Genomic DNA, 14469 nt, shown 5'->3' on the forward strand with positions numbered 1-14469 from the left:
GTTACTTTCAGTTTTTCTTTAATTCATTTCTTTTTAAACAGCAATGGAAGAACCAACGAATCCGTGCCAACCAAGCCCTTGTGGGCCTAATAGCCAATGCCGCGAAGTTAATAAACAAGCGGTTTGTTCTTGCTTACCGACTTATGTAGGAAGTCCACCTGGATGCAGACCGGAATGTGTTGTTAGCTCTGAATGTACCCAAACCAAAGCTTGCGTTAATCAGAAATGTGTTGATCCATGCCCTGGTACTTGCGGACTTAACGCTGGGTGCCAAGTCATAAATCACAGCCCTATATGTAGTTGCCAGTCTGGTTACACCGGAGATCCCTTCACTAGATGCTACCCAATACGTAAGATCTGTGTTAAAACTAATGAGCATCGACAAAACGGGAATATTTTAGCTCCTCCAGCACCGGCTCCAGAACCAAAACCGGCGCCTAACCCTTGCGTACCAAACCCTTGTGGCCCGAATTCACAATGTAGAGATATAGGAGGCGCACCTTCTTGTTCCTGTTTGAATAATTTCGTAGGAAGTCCACCAAATTGCCGGCCTGAATGTACCATCAACTCGGAATGTCCGAGCAATCTTGCTTGTATCCGCGAGAAATGTAGAGATCCCTGCCCTGGTTCTTGCGGATCCGGTGCTCAATGCAGTGTCATAAATCACACTCCTATTTGTACTTGTCCTGAGGGCTACACTGGAGATCCGTTCACTTACTGTCAACCAAAACCACAAGAAGAAGAACCCGTTAAAACAGACCCGTGTAACCCATCACCATGCGGTGCTAACGCTCGGTGTGATAACGGCGTCTGCACTTGCTTGCCTGAGTACCAAGGAGACCCATATCGCGGTTGCAGGCCTGAATGTGTTCTAAACACAGACTGTCCACGCAACAGAGCTTGTATAAGAAGTAAATGCGCGGATCCTTGTCCTGGAACTTGCGGTCAAAACGCCGAGTGTGCTGTTATAAACCATATTCCATCTTGCACGTGTATCCAAGGCTATCAAGGAAATGCTTTTGTTTTATGTACACGCGTCCCAGGTAAACCCATGAGAAGTAACTTAGAAATTATCTTCAATTCTCATTATTTTAGAACCCACACCAACCAACCCATGCAACCCATCACCATGTGGTCCCAACAGTCAATGTAGAGAAATAAACGGGCAAGCGGTCTGTTCTTGTGTCCCAGGCTACATTGGTAGTCCTCCAAGTTGCAGACCTGAGTGTGTCACAAGCTCTGAATGTTCTCTCAATGAAGCTTGCGTGAATCAAAAATGCATAGATCCATGTCCGGGAACATGCGGTCTTAACGCAAGATGTCAGGTCGTAAACCATAATCCGATTTGCAGCTGTCCAAATAAATACACCGGAGATCCTTTCACTCGGTGCTTACCAATTGTAGAAGAACCACCGGAAATTCCTAGAAACCCATGTCAACCATCACCTTGCGGCCCCAACGCACAATGTAAAGAAGTCAATGGTTCACCATCTTGTTCTTGTTTGCCTGAATTTATCGGAAGTCCACCGAATTGTCGACCGGAATGTGTTAGTAACAGTGAATGTTCCAACACTCTGGCGTGTATTAACAACAAATGTAAAGACCCGTGTCCTGGAACTTGCGGAACTAACGCTGAATGCCGTGTCGTCAGCCACACTCCCAACTGTGTTTGCATCCAAGGATACGTTGGAGATCCTTTCAGTAGTTGTAGATTGTACGAAGCTCCGAAGCCATCAGAACCCATCAATCCGTGCTTCCCATCACCTTGTGGTTCCAACGCGGTTTGTAAACAAAGAAACGATGTTGGGTCGTGTAGTTGTCTCCCTGATTACATTGGAAATCCGTACGAAGGTTGCAGACCTGAATGTGTGTTGAATACTGACTGTCCTTCCAACAAAGCTTGCATTCGCAATAAATGCATGGATCCTTGCCCAGGAACTTGCGGACAAAACGCAGAATGCCAAGTTATCAACCACTTGGCATCTTGTACTTGTATCCCTGGATACACCGGGGATCCGTTTAGATATTGTAATGTTATCCCACCAACAGAACGTAAGATAACATTTTGTTGTAATTTTTGCTTAAAACGCAACTTTCAGCGTCACGTGACGAAAGAAACCCTTGCCAGCCTAATCCATGCGGGCCCAATAGTCAATGCCGCGAAGTTAACGACCAAGCGGTCTGTTCTTGTCTACCCAATTACATAGGAAGTCCTCCAGGATGTCGCCCTGAATGTGTTGTTAGCTCAGAGTGTGTTTTAACCAAAGCGTGTTCCAATCAAAAGTGTGTTGATCCGTGCCCAGGCACTTGTGGTCTTAACGCCAGATGTGAAGTCATTAACCACAGTCCAATTTGTAGTTGTCAGTCGGGTTACACCGGTGATCCCTTCACTAGATGTTACCCGTTACCACGTAAGACCTCATTGTTGTTGCCTCCGCAGAGAAAACCAATTTTTCTTTCAGCACCTCCAGTTGAGCCGCCACCGCGCGTAAATCCTTGCGTGCCATCTCCTTGTGGACCATACTCAATCTGTCAGGACATCAACGGCGCTCCTTCTTGCTCTTGTGTTACGAATTACATCGGTACTCCTCCTAATTGTAGACCCGAATGTACCATCAACTCTGAATGTCCCAGTAATTTGGCTTGTATCAACGAAAAGTGTAGAGATCCTTGTCCTGGATCTTGTGGTAGCAACGCCCATTGTAACGTCATCAACCACACTCCTGTGTGCACTTGCCCTGACTCTTACACCGGAAATCCCTTCGAGTACTGCGTGTTCAAAGTCCAGGATATCCCAGCACCACCAGCAGACCCATGCAACCCATCACCTTGTGGAGCTAACGCTCAGTGTAACAACGGCGTGTGCACTTGTTTGCCAGAGTACCAAGGCGATCCTTATCGAGGATGCCGACCGGAATGCGTACTTAACACTGATTGTCCAAGAAACCGAGCGTGTTTTAGAAATAAATGCGTGGATCCATGCCCAGGAACTTGCGGGCAAAATGCCGAATGTGCCGTTACCAACCATATTCCCACGTGCACGTGTCTTCAAGGGTACATCGGTAACGCATTTTTGTTCTGTTCATTAATACCAGCGAAAATCCCAACAAACCCATGCAACCCGTCACCTTGCGGTCCCAACAGCCAGTGCAGAGAGTTGAACGAACAAGCGATCTGTTCTTGTGTCCCTGGATATATTGGCACTCCTCCGTCTTGTAGACCTGAGTGTGTCACTTCACCGGAGTGTCTGTTAACTCAAGCTTGTGTCAACCAGAAATGTATCGATCCTTGTCCCGGCACATGTGGCTTAAACGCTAGATGTGAAGTCAGAAACCATAATCCCATCTGTAGTTGTCCCGTGGGATATTCGGGAGATCCATTTACTAGATGTCTACCTAATAGTAAGTCGAACGGAAACAAAGAGTTAACACTCACGATTTATATTACAGTTGAACCGCCTCCACCGCGTGTTAACCCATGCCAACCATCTCCATGTGGACCAAACGCTCAATGCAAAGAAATTAATGACTCTCCTTCTTGTTCTTGTTTGCCTGAATTTATCGGTACTCCACCAAATTGCCGCCCTGAGTGTGTTAGTAACAGCGAGTGTGCTAACCATTTGGCTTGTATCAACCAAAAATGTAAAGACCCATGTCCTGGTACTTGCGGACAAAACGCTGAATGTCGCGTTGTCAGCCACACGCCCAACTGTATCTGTATTACTGGTTACAATGGTAATCCGTTCGTACGATGCGTTCCAGAAGGTAATATTTTAGATTATTTTGTTTCTTGACGTGACGTGGTTATTTTAGAGCGACCACCTCCAGCTGATCAAATAAACCCATGCGTTCCATCCCCGTGTGGTGCAAACGCTGTTTGCAAAGAACGAAACAATGCAGGATCCTGTGTTTGTCTACCTGAGTACATTGGTAATCCTTACGAAGGATGCCGACCTGAATGCGTTTATAACAGTGACTGTCCATCGAACAAAGCCTGCGTGAACTACAAATGCGTCGATCCTTGTCCTGGAACATGCGGACAAAACGCCGATTGCCAAGTTATTAACCATTTGCCATCTTGTACTTGCATTCCAGGCTTTACTGGTGATCCGTTCAGATTCTGTAACAGAATTCCTCCACTCGAAGAACCTAAACAACCAAAGAATCCTTGCCTTCCAAACCCATGCGGACCTAACAGTCAATGCCGCGAAGTCAACCAACAAGCTGTCTGCTCCTGTTTGCCTAATTACGTCGGAAGTCCTCCAGGATGTCGCCCTGAATGCGTGGTCAGCTCAGAATGTCCTCTCACCCAAGCTTGTGTTAATCAGAAATGTATCGATCCTTGTCCTGGAACTTGTGGTCTTAGTGCTAGATGTGAAGTTATCAACCACAGTCCTATTTGTAGTTGCAACCAAGGCTACACCGGTGATCCCTTCACCAGATGTTACCCAATTCCTCCTCCACCTGCAGATTTACCAAAACCTGTTATAAACCCGTGCGTTCCTTCGCCATGCGGACCGAATTCCCAATGCCGAGCTGTTGGTGATTCTCCTTCATGCTCATGTTTGCCCAATTTCATCGGAAATCCTCCTGGTTGCAGACCTGAATGTACCATCAACTCTGAATGTCCCAGCAATTTAGCTTGCATGAACACGAAATGTAGAGACCCATGTCCCGGATCTTGTGGAATCAATGCCATTTGTGAAGTGAGAAATCACAACCCGGTTTGTAGGTGTCCTCCAGGTTATGTAGGTGACTCTTTTACATCCTGCAACCCAGCACCACCTCCACCACAACGTAAGCTGGATTTCACCCCCTCGAAAAAAAATAACGAACTTATTTTAGCACCACCAAAAGCGGATCCTTGTTACCCCAATCCTTGCGGACCTAACGCTAGATGCAACAACGGCATTTGCACTTGTATCCCTGAGTACCAAGGCGACCCTTATAGAGAATGTAGACCTGAATGCGTCCTCAATACTGATTGTCCCAGAGATAAAGCTTGCGTTAGAAATAAGTGTATAGACCCTTGCCCTGGAACTTGCGGAACCAACGCGGAGTGCACTGTGTTCAATCATTTCCCATCTTGCAACTGCATTTCCGGATATTCCGGTGACCCATTCATAAGTTGCCGCAAGATTGAACGTAAGACTCCTAAAAATGATAATTTGTTTTTTACAACGTTAAATTGTAGCGCTTCCTCCGCAAAACCCGTGCAGCCCTTCACCTTGTGGTCCCAACAGTCAATGCAGAGACATAAACGGTCAAGCTGTTTGTTCTTGTATTGTCGGTTATATCGGTAACCCACCCACTTGTCGCCCAGAATGTGTAAGCAGCTCGGAGTGCGACCTTAACAAGGCTTGTATTAATCAGAAATGCGTTGACCCTTGCCCTGGAACTTGCGGTCTTCGCGCTTTATGCCAAGTCGTCAATCACAACCCGATTTGTACTTGTCCACCAAGTTACGTCGGTGATCCCTTCGTACAATGTAGGGTCATGGGTACGTTGCCACAGAATTACGAAAAGCGGGCTAAACCCTTTTATTTCGTAGTGAAAGAACCTGAACCTCAGCCAGAACCTAAGAACCCATGCGTACCATCACCATGCGGACCTAACGCACAATGCGAACCCACACCTGCGGGTACTGCCAAATGTACCTGTTTACCCAATTACATAGGCGCTCCACCAAACTGTAGACCTGAGTGCGTTACAAGCAACGACTGCGCTAAAAACTTGGCTTGTATCAACTTAAAATGCCAAGACCCATGCCCAGGCTCTTGTGGGCTTAATGCTCGTTGTATCGTTGTCAACCATGTTCCTAACTGTGTCTGTCTGGATAACTATGTTGGAGATCCTTTCACTCAATGTACTGTACAACCAAGTAAGCACTCTTTTTCTTCTTTTCTTCTTCTTATTCTTGTTGTTTGAATGGTACATTAACGCTGTTATTTTGTGTAGTACCAACACCACCACCACGAGCCAAGGAAGACCCATGCTTCCCATCACCATGTGGACCCAACGCCAGATGCAGAGCCGAAAACGGTTACGCCGTTTGCGAATGTCTTCCAGAATACCACGGAAACCCGTACGACAACTGCCGGCCTGAATGTCTCAGCAACTCCGACTGTCCAATGAACAGAGCCTGCATCAGAAACAAGTGTCAAGATCCTTGTCCTGGCACTTGTGGAATCAACGCGATCTGCAGCGTCACCAACCACGTCCCGATTTGTTCTTGTCCGGACAAATTCAATGGTGATGCCTTCAGACTTTGTATTCCAATCACTGGTAAGTCTTTAAAAATTGGTAACGCGCAAAAATAACTCGTTGGTTTCAGTACCGACGGTTAGCGACCCATGCAATCCATCTCCATGTGGAATTAACACAGTTTGCCGCGCTTCCGGTCAGAACGCAATTTGCGAATGTTTGCCAGGCTTCTTCGGCAGTGCTTCTGCTGGAGGCTGCAGACCTGAATGTACCATCAGTGCTGATTGTCCGAGAGACAAGGCGTGTGTTAACACGAAATGCGTTGATCCGTGTCCTGGAGTCTGTGGTTTCAACGCCATTTGCCAAGTTATCAACCACAGTCCTGTGTGTAGTTGTCCGACTCCGTTAGTAGGAGATCCGTTCACTTTATGCAGAGAAGCACCGAAGGAACCATCAGACCCATGCAACCCATCACCGTGCAGACCTAACGGACAATGTCGCGTTATCAACGGAGTCGCCAGTTGTCTCTATCCCGAATGTATCATCAATCAAGACTGTCCAAGAGACAAAGCTTGTTACAACCAGAAATGTAAAGATCCTTGTCGGGACGCTTGCGGCCTCAATGCTCTTTGCCAAGCCATCAACCACAAAGCTTTTTGTTCATGTCCACCGAACTACGTCGGCTCTCCAGAAGTCCAGTGTCGCCTCCAAGATATTCCTCAACCGAAACCGGAGTGTTTGCAAGACGCCGATTGTACCAACGACAAAGCTTGTATCAACGAACGTTGCCAGAACCCTTGCGCTATATCTCCTGGCATCTGCGGCGAGAACGCAGAATGTCGCCCGCAAGTCCACCGCGCAGTCTGCATCTGCAGAGACGGATACACCGGTAACGCCCAAAGAGCTTGCTTTGAAATCGGTTGCCGCTCCGACAGCGACTGTCCACCAATCCAAGCTTGCGTCAACCGCGAATGTGTGGATCCTTGCAGTTTCACATCTTGCGGACTCAACGCTTTATGTAAATCCGATTCCAACCACAAAGCGAGATGCTACTGTCCTGACAACTACAGAGGAAATCCTCTAGTTAGATGCGAACGGCCGGAATGCCTACGCGACGAAAACTGTCCTTACAACTTGGCGTGTCGCAACGAGCGATGCGAAGATCCTTGCAACTGCGGAGCTGGCGCGATCTGTCGCGTCACCGACCACAGAGCTCAATGCTCTTGTCCTCCTGGATACACCGGAAATCCCATCACTCAGTGCCAGTTCGTACCACCTGAAAGACCTCCACAGTGCAAGATGGACGCTGACTGCGCCAGCAAACTCGCTTGTTTCAGCGGAGTTTGCAAGAATCCTTGCGTGGAAACGAAACCTTGCGGAACCAACGCAGAATGCTCCGTTGTTGATACTCTTCCTTTGAGAACAATGTCTTGTCTTTGCTTGCCCGGCTATGTAGGTGATGCTGATGTAGCATGTCGATTAGGTAAGAAAACGCTCGTTTTATCATCACTTTTATTCGTACTAAACTTTAACAAGGTTTTTTACAGGTTCATATTCCTTTTAACCCCTCATTCCAATAAGTTTAACAGCAACACTCATTATATTAAGTGTCTTTCTTTTTGAACGAATTGAACTAATTGTGGTGTTGTGCAGGTCCGAAAGAAGAACCAGGTTGTAAGAGCAACGACGAATGCGCTCTCACCGAAGTCTGCATTAATAGAAACTGCCTCAATCCTTGCGCTGTCGGAAATCCATGCGCACCAACAGCTGAGTGTAAACCAACCAACCACAAAGCAGTTTGCAGATGTCCTACCGGTCTCTCCGGAAATCCCTTCATTAGATGTTACGAAGGTTCGTCTCTGTTTCTTCCCCAAGAGGTTTTATTGTAAAGTTTCTTTGCTTCAGAGCCCAAAATTAAACCTGAGTGCACCACCGATTCGGAATGCTCGGACGACAAATCCTGCATCAACCAACGCTGCCAAGACCCGTGTGTCACCTCCAACCCTTGCGGAGCCAATGCAATCTGCAAAACGAGCGTTCATAGACCAACTTGTCGCTGTTCGGATGGATGGGGTGGAAACCCGCAAATTGCTTGTTATAAACGTAAGTGGCGTGTTAACAAAGAATTAAGTTTAATGCCGAATTCTTTAGCGGAATGTTCCACCGACAACGACTGTCCTTACAACAAAGCCTGCATCAACGAAAACTGCGTCAACCCGTGCACAAGTCAAAGTTGCGGACGAGGCGCTGAGTGCATCATCCAAAACCACAAAGCTTCCTGCCAATGTCCAATTGGAACGCAAGGAAATCCTCTCGTTTCCTGCATCGCCGGTGTCTGTCAATACAACGAAGACTGCGCCGACCACGAGGCCTGCGACCGCCTCAACAGAGTCTGCAGACCTGTCTGTGACGAAGACAGTTGTGCGGAAACCGCAACTTGCATTGGTCAACAACACCAACCGAAATGTCACTGTCCTCCTGGTACAACCGGAAGTCCGTACATCGAATGCATTGGAGCTAAAGTTCCAGAACCTCAATGCCGATCAGACTCTGATTGCTCCCCACAATTGGCTTGTATCAATGAGTTGTGCAAGAATCCATGCGCGAAAGCTGAAGTCTGCTCGCGCGACCAGGAATGTAAAGTTTTGGATACTCTACCACTGAGAACGGTTCTTTGCCAATGTCCAAGTGACACCATCGCTGATAACTTCGGTAACTGCAAACCGATCCGTGCTCAACCTGAGTGTCGGGTTGATTCCGATTGCAACGAAAGAGACAAGTGTCTCAATAACAATTGTATTGAAGCCTGCAGAGTGGATACTTGCGGTGTTAACGCTTTGTGCAATTCCATTCGGCATCAAGCTGTTTGCACGTGTGCTCCTGGCTACACCGGAAATCCCCACTTTGAGTGCACCAACAGTAAGTTTTTAGTAATCTAATTGAATCAAATGATAACAGTGGCCGACAAAATAAAAGTTAAAACATGTCGTCTTGATAGTCTATAGGTAGTTTTTGAGATATGAAAAAAACTGCTAATTTGAGTTGTCGTCACAGGGCCAAATTTTTGAAGGTTCGAAACAATTCGTGCTCAATATCTCGGAAACTATTACACATATTAAGATGCGGTTTGCGCCATCGTTTTTCTCGCGATTTTTTACATAACAAATAGTTCTTGGGCTTTCCAAAAGTCGAAAGTTGCAATTTTTCACAAAAATTAATGACTAAAACTATGCCAAACTTCTGATTTCGATATCTCGCTTATTTTTTAGAGTAAACTTAAGTTATTATACATCAGTGTACGCAAAATTTTACGCAGATTTCAAATCTGGGATTTAAATTCAGATCCGACAACAGATAACTGAGTTATGGCCGATCAAAGTTTCGGAAAGTTGATTTTCAATTTTTCTCATTTTTCGTAATTTTTAAAGTTAAATATCTCGGAAACTATTTGAGATATTGAGATGCGGTTTGCGCCATTCTTTTTTTCGGCTTATTTTACGTTAGAAAATGTTCTCAAAAGCCCAAAATTCGATAGTCGATTTTTCGCGAAAAAAAATTGCGACTCAAACGATGAAAATTTTTCATTTTTTTTATTTTTGGCCATAACTCGTAAACTTTTTGTCCGATAGATCTCAAAATTGGCCAGTAGATAGATTTCGAGCTCCTCTTTCGACTGATGTATAATTCAATGCCATTAATCGTCGTTTTCTTTTTGAAAACATTGATTGAAAATCACCCTAAAATGATGTTTTCAAAACAGTTTTTGGCCAATACCTCGTTTATTTATTAAGCAAACTCAACGAATATGGGTCTCATTTTACGCAGAATTTTACGCTGAATTCAAAAACATGATAATTTTTTCATTTTGGTCAACAATTAACCTAGTTATGGCCGTTTGAAATTTTGGGTTTTCGCCAGAGGGCCAAATTTTCCAAGGTTCAAAACAATTCATGCTCGATATCTCGGAAACCATTTCAGATATTGAGATGCAGTTTGCGCCATCGTTTTTCTCGTGATTTTTTACATAAGAAATAGTTCTTTGATTTTTTTACAGTCAAAATTTGCAAATTTTCGCAAAAATTCATGACTAAAACTATGGCCAAACTTCTGATATCGATATCTCGCTTATTTTTTAGAATAAAATTAAGTTATTATACATCAGTGTACGCAAAATTTTACGCAGATTTCAAATCTGGGATTTAAATTCAGATCCGACAACAGATAACTGAGTTATGGCCGATCAAAGTTTCGGAAAGTTGATTTTCAATTTTTCTCATTTTTCGTAATTGTTAAAGTTAAATATCTCGGAAACTATTTGAGATATTGAGATGCGGTTTGCGCCATTCTTTTTTTCGGCTTATTTTACGTTAGAAAATGTTCTCAAAAGCCCAAAATTCGATAGTCGATTTTTCGCGAAAAAAAATTGCGACTCAAACGATGAAAATTTTTCATTTTTTTTATTTTTGGACATAACTCGTAAACTTTTTGTCCGATAGATCTCAAAATTGGCCAGTAGATAGATTTCGAGCTCCTCTTTCGACTGATGTATAATTCAATGCCATTAATCGTCGTTTTCTTTTTGAAAACATTGATTGAAAATCACCCTAAAATGATGTTTTCAAAACAGTTTTTGGCCAATACCTCGTTTATTTATTAAGCAAACTCAACGAATTTGGGTCTCATTTTACGCAGAATTTTACGCTGAATTCAAAAACATGATAATTTTTTCATTTTTGTCAACAATTAACCTAGTTATGGCCGTTTGAAATTTTGGGTTTTCGCCAGAGGGCCAAATTTTCCAAGGTTCATAACAATTCATGCTCGATATCTCGGAAACCATTTCAGATATTGAGATGCAGTTTGCGCCATCGTTTTTCTCGCGATTTTTTACATAAGAAATAGTTCTTTGATTTTTCTACAGTCGAAATTTGCAAATTTTCGCAAAAATTCATGACTAAAACTATGGCCAAACTTCTTCTGATATCGATACCTCGCTTATTTTTTAGAATAAAATTAAGTTATTATACATCAGTGTACGCAAAATTTTACGCAGATTCCAAATCTGGGATTTAAATTCAGATCCGACAACAAATAACTGAGTTATGGCCGATCAAAGTTTCGGAAAGTTGATTTTCATTTTTCCTCATTTTTCCTAATTTTTAAAGTTAAATATCTCGGAAACTATTTGAGATATTGAGATGCGGTTTACGCCATTCTTTTTCTCGGCTCATTTTACGTTAGAAAATGTTATCAAAAGCTCAAAATTCGATAGTCGATTTTTCGCGAAAAAAAATTCCGACTCAATCGATGAAAATTTTTCAATTTTTTTAATATTGGCCATAACTCGTAAACTATTTGTCCGATTAATCTCAAATTTGGCCAGTAGATAGATCTCGAGCTTCTCTTTCGATTTATGTCTAACAGAAAGGTATTAAATGTCGCTTTTACATTGAAAACAGTAATTGAAAATCAACCCAAAATGATCTCTTCAAAACAGTTTTTGGCCAATGCCTCGTTTAATTAATTAATTAAACTCAACAAAATTCAGCTCATTTTACGTAGAATGTCACGCTGAATCCAAAGCCGCAAGAATTTTTAATTTTCGTCAACAGATAACTAAGTTATGGCGGTTTGAATTTTTGGGTTGTCGCCAGAGGTCCAAATTTTTGAAAGTTCGAAACAATTCGTGCTCAATATCTCGGAAACTATTACAGATATTAAAATGCGGTTTGCGCCATCGATTTTCTCGCGACTTTTTACATTAGAAATAGTTCTTAGACTTTCCAAAAGTCGAAAGTTGCAATTTTTCGCAAAAATTCATGACTAAAACTATGCTAAACTTCTGATATCGACATCTCGCTTATTTTTTCGAGTTAACTTGAGTTATTGAGATAACTAAACAAGAAAAATAGTTTTCCTTCTTTTTTGATATTTTTTTTCATCTAAAAGATCTTTTGAATAGATAAGTAATTATTTTGAGTTTTTATATCTCACAAACTGGGTCCTAGAAAAATTTCAAGGTCGCCATTGTGTTCAGGAGATCAAATTACATAAGAATATCAACTTTTCACGTCGACGAGAAAAATCGTGTTAACCAGTGTAATTGTTTTATTAGTTCCAAGAAGACCACCAACGCCCATCCCAGAGTGTTATACTGACGATGACTGCTCCTACGACAGGACCTGCAGAAACGACGTCTGCGTCAATCCGTGCTTCGACGGTAAACCATGCGCTGTTGGAGCTTTCTGCTCTGTTGACAACCACAGAGCTAAATGCAACTGTCCTGCTGGATACGAAGGCAATCCTCTCATTGAATGTATACCACGTGAGTACCCATAAATTAGATAGTAACTTTAGATTGACGAATTCTTCTTATAGCGACTGGACCAACCGTTGGTTGCACCTCCAACTCGGACTGTGCTTTGAGTGAGTCCTGTGTGAATACTCTTTGCGTCAGTCCTTGCAACTGCGGTCCTCACGCGGAATGTAAGGTGGTTAACCACTACCCCATCTGTTACTGTTCGCCTGGATACTCCGGAAACCCCCAAACCGGTTGTGTTAAATGTAAGTCTTTGGATTTGTTCTTGTGTGGTTTATTTAATAATTAATTTTTCAGTGGGTTGCTTGTCGGACAACGAATGCAGCAACGACAAACAGTGCTACAACGGCCAATGTATCAATCCTTGCATCTTGGGCGATCCTTGCGCCCGCAACGCTGAATGCTACGGTAGCAACCATCGCGCTGCCTGTAAATGCCCATCTGGCTACTCAGGAAATCCATTCGACCGCTGTCAACGAGTTGAATGCCACACTGATACCGACTGTCCGAACAACAGAGCTTGTATTGAACAACGTTGTGTCGATCCTTGCTCCAACATCGCAAATCCGCCATGTGCCCAAAACGCCGTTTGTTACGCCCAGAACCACGCCGCTGGTTGTTTGTGTCCATCGCACCTCCCAGAAGGCAACCCTCTGTCGTACTGCATGGCGCCGGCTTTAGTCCCAGGTCGTCCAGAATGCGAACTCGACATCGACTGTCCCAGCAAACTCGCCTGCATCCAAAACAAATGTGTGAATCCTTGCGAGAAACTCTCACCATGCCATCGAACCGCTACCTGCAGCGTTTTAGACACTGCACCTGTGCGAACCATGATTTGCACCTGCCCTGAAGGATGGGTACCGAATGATAACGGCGAATGTCACGCTGTCGTCGTGCCCATTCCTCCAGGTTGCACTTCCGATAACGACTGCCCAACCAACGAAGCCTGTATTAATCGTCTTTGCCGCAACCCGTGCGATTGTGGCACACATGCGGCGTGTTTCGTCCAAAACCACCGGCCGATTTGCTCGTGTGAAGAAGGTTTCGAAGGTAATCCTAACATCGCGTGTCGCCACGTCGGCTGCAGAATAGACTCGGAGTGCGAATCAGGAAAATCTTGCATCAACGGCAACTGCATCAATCCTTGTCTCGTTAAAGACCCGTGTGGTGTTAACGCTGAATGTTTCGTCTACCAGAACCGCGCGGAGTGTCGCTGTCGCAGCGGCTACCGCGGAAATCCTCTGGAGAGATGCCGAGTCGTTGGTTGCATCTCCAACAGCGACTGTCCGACAGATCGACAATGTATCAACGCGCAATGTATCAATCCCTGCGTGTACGACAATCCATGCTCTCCAAGAGCTGAGTGTCGTGTCCAAAACCACATGTCGCTCTGTAGATGTCCAAGCGGTTACATCGGAAACCCTTACGTTGATTGTCGAAGAGAACCACAACCGGAATGTCGCGAAGACAGCGAGTGCCCAACGAAACTCGCTTGTCTCAACAAGAAGTGTCAAGATCCTTGCGCTGTCCTTGAGCCCTGTCAACGCCCAGCTGAATGCCAAGTAGTCGGATCTGTTCCTGTCCGCACAATGATCTGTGTGTGTCCACCTGGTTACATTAGCAGCGGAAGTGGCACATGCAATCCGGTAACAGCCATTGCGAAAGTTGGAGCTTGCGTCAGCGACAGCGAGTGTCCTGCGGAAAAAGCCTGCTTCAACGGTATCTGCAGGGACCCTTGCAACTGCGGACCCTTCGCTGATTGTCGTGTTAAGAACCACAAACCTGTCTGCACGTGCAAACAAGGTTACGACGGCAATCCGGAGATCGAGTGTACGAAGGTAGGCTGCAGAAGCAACGACGACTGCTCAGGACAACATAGCTGCATCAACAGACAATGCGTGCCAGGTAAAGAAAAGCTTTTATTAGAGTACGAAATGTTGCAACGTT

General features: G+C 44.5%; 1 protein-coding gene across 1 annotated transcript in view; it reads left to right on the forward strand.

The window, feature by feature from the left end:
- Positions 1–14469, forward strand: part of dpy (fibrillin-like protein dumpy) — a 125357-nt gene that overhangs the window by 107546 nt on the left and 3342 nt on the right. The window contains exons 87-104 of the mRNA XM_088046342.1: positions 42–350; positions 402–1043; positions 1096–2052; positions 2100–2411; positions 2463–3401; positions 3450–3764; positions 3813–4796; positions 4845–5144; positions 5194–5499; positions 5551–5880; positions 5958–6284; positions 6334–7686; positions 7857–8054; positions 8109–8306; positions 8355–9122; positions 12319–12528; positions 12582–12767; positions 12820–14427. Coding sequence (XP_087902468.1) covers positions 42–350; positions 402–1043; positions 1096–2052; positions 2100–2411; positions 2463–3401; positions 3450–3764; positions 3813–4796; positions 4845–5144; positions 5194–5499; positions 5551–5880; positions 5958–6284; positions 6334–7686; positions 7857–8054; positions 8109–8306; positions 8355–9122; positions 12319–12528; positions 12582–12767; positions 12820–14427 — 10242 coding nt within the window. The remainder of the gene's footprint in view (positions 1–41; positions 351–401; positions 1044–1095; positions 2053–2099; positions 2412–2462; positions 3402–3449; positions 3765–3812; positions 4797–4844; positions 5145–5193; positions 5500–5550; positions 5881–5957; positions 6285–6333; positions 7687–7856; positions 8055–8108; positions 8307–8354; positions 9123–12318; positions 12529–12581; positions 12768–12819; positions 14428–14469) is intronic.

This window comes from Gnatocerus cornutus, chromosome 9 (assembly GCF_029298725.1).
Source record: "Gnatocerus cornutus isolate USDA-ARS CGAHR chromosome 9, icGnaCorn1.1, whole genome shotgun sequence".
NCBI lineage: Eukaryota > Metazoa > Arthropoda > Insecta > Coleoptera > Tenebrionidae > Gnatocerus > Gnatocerus cornutus.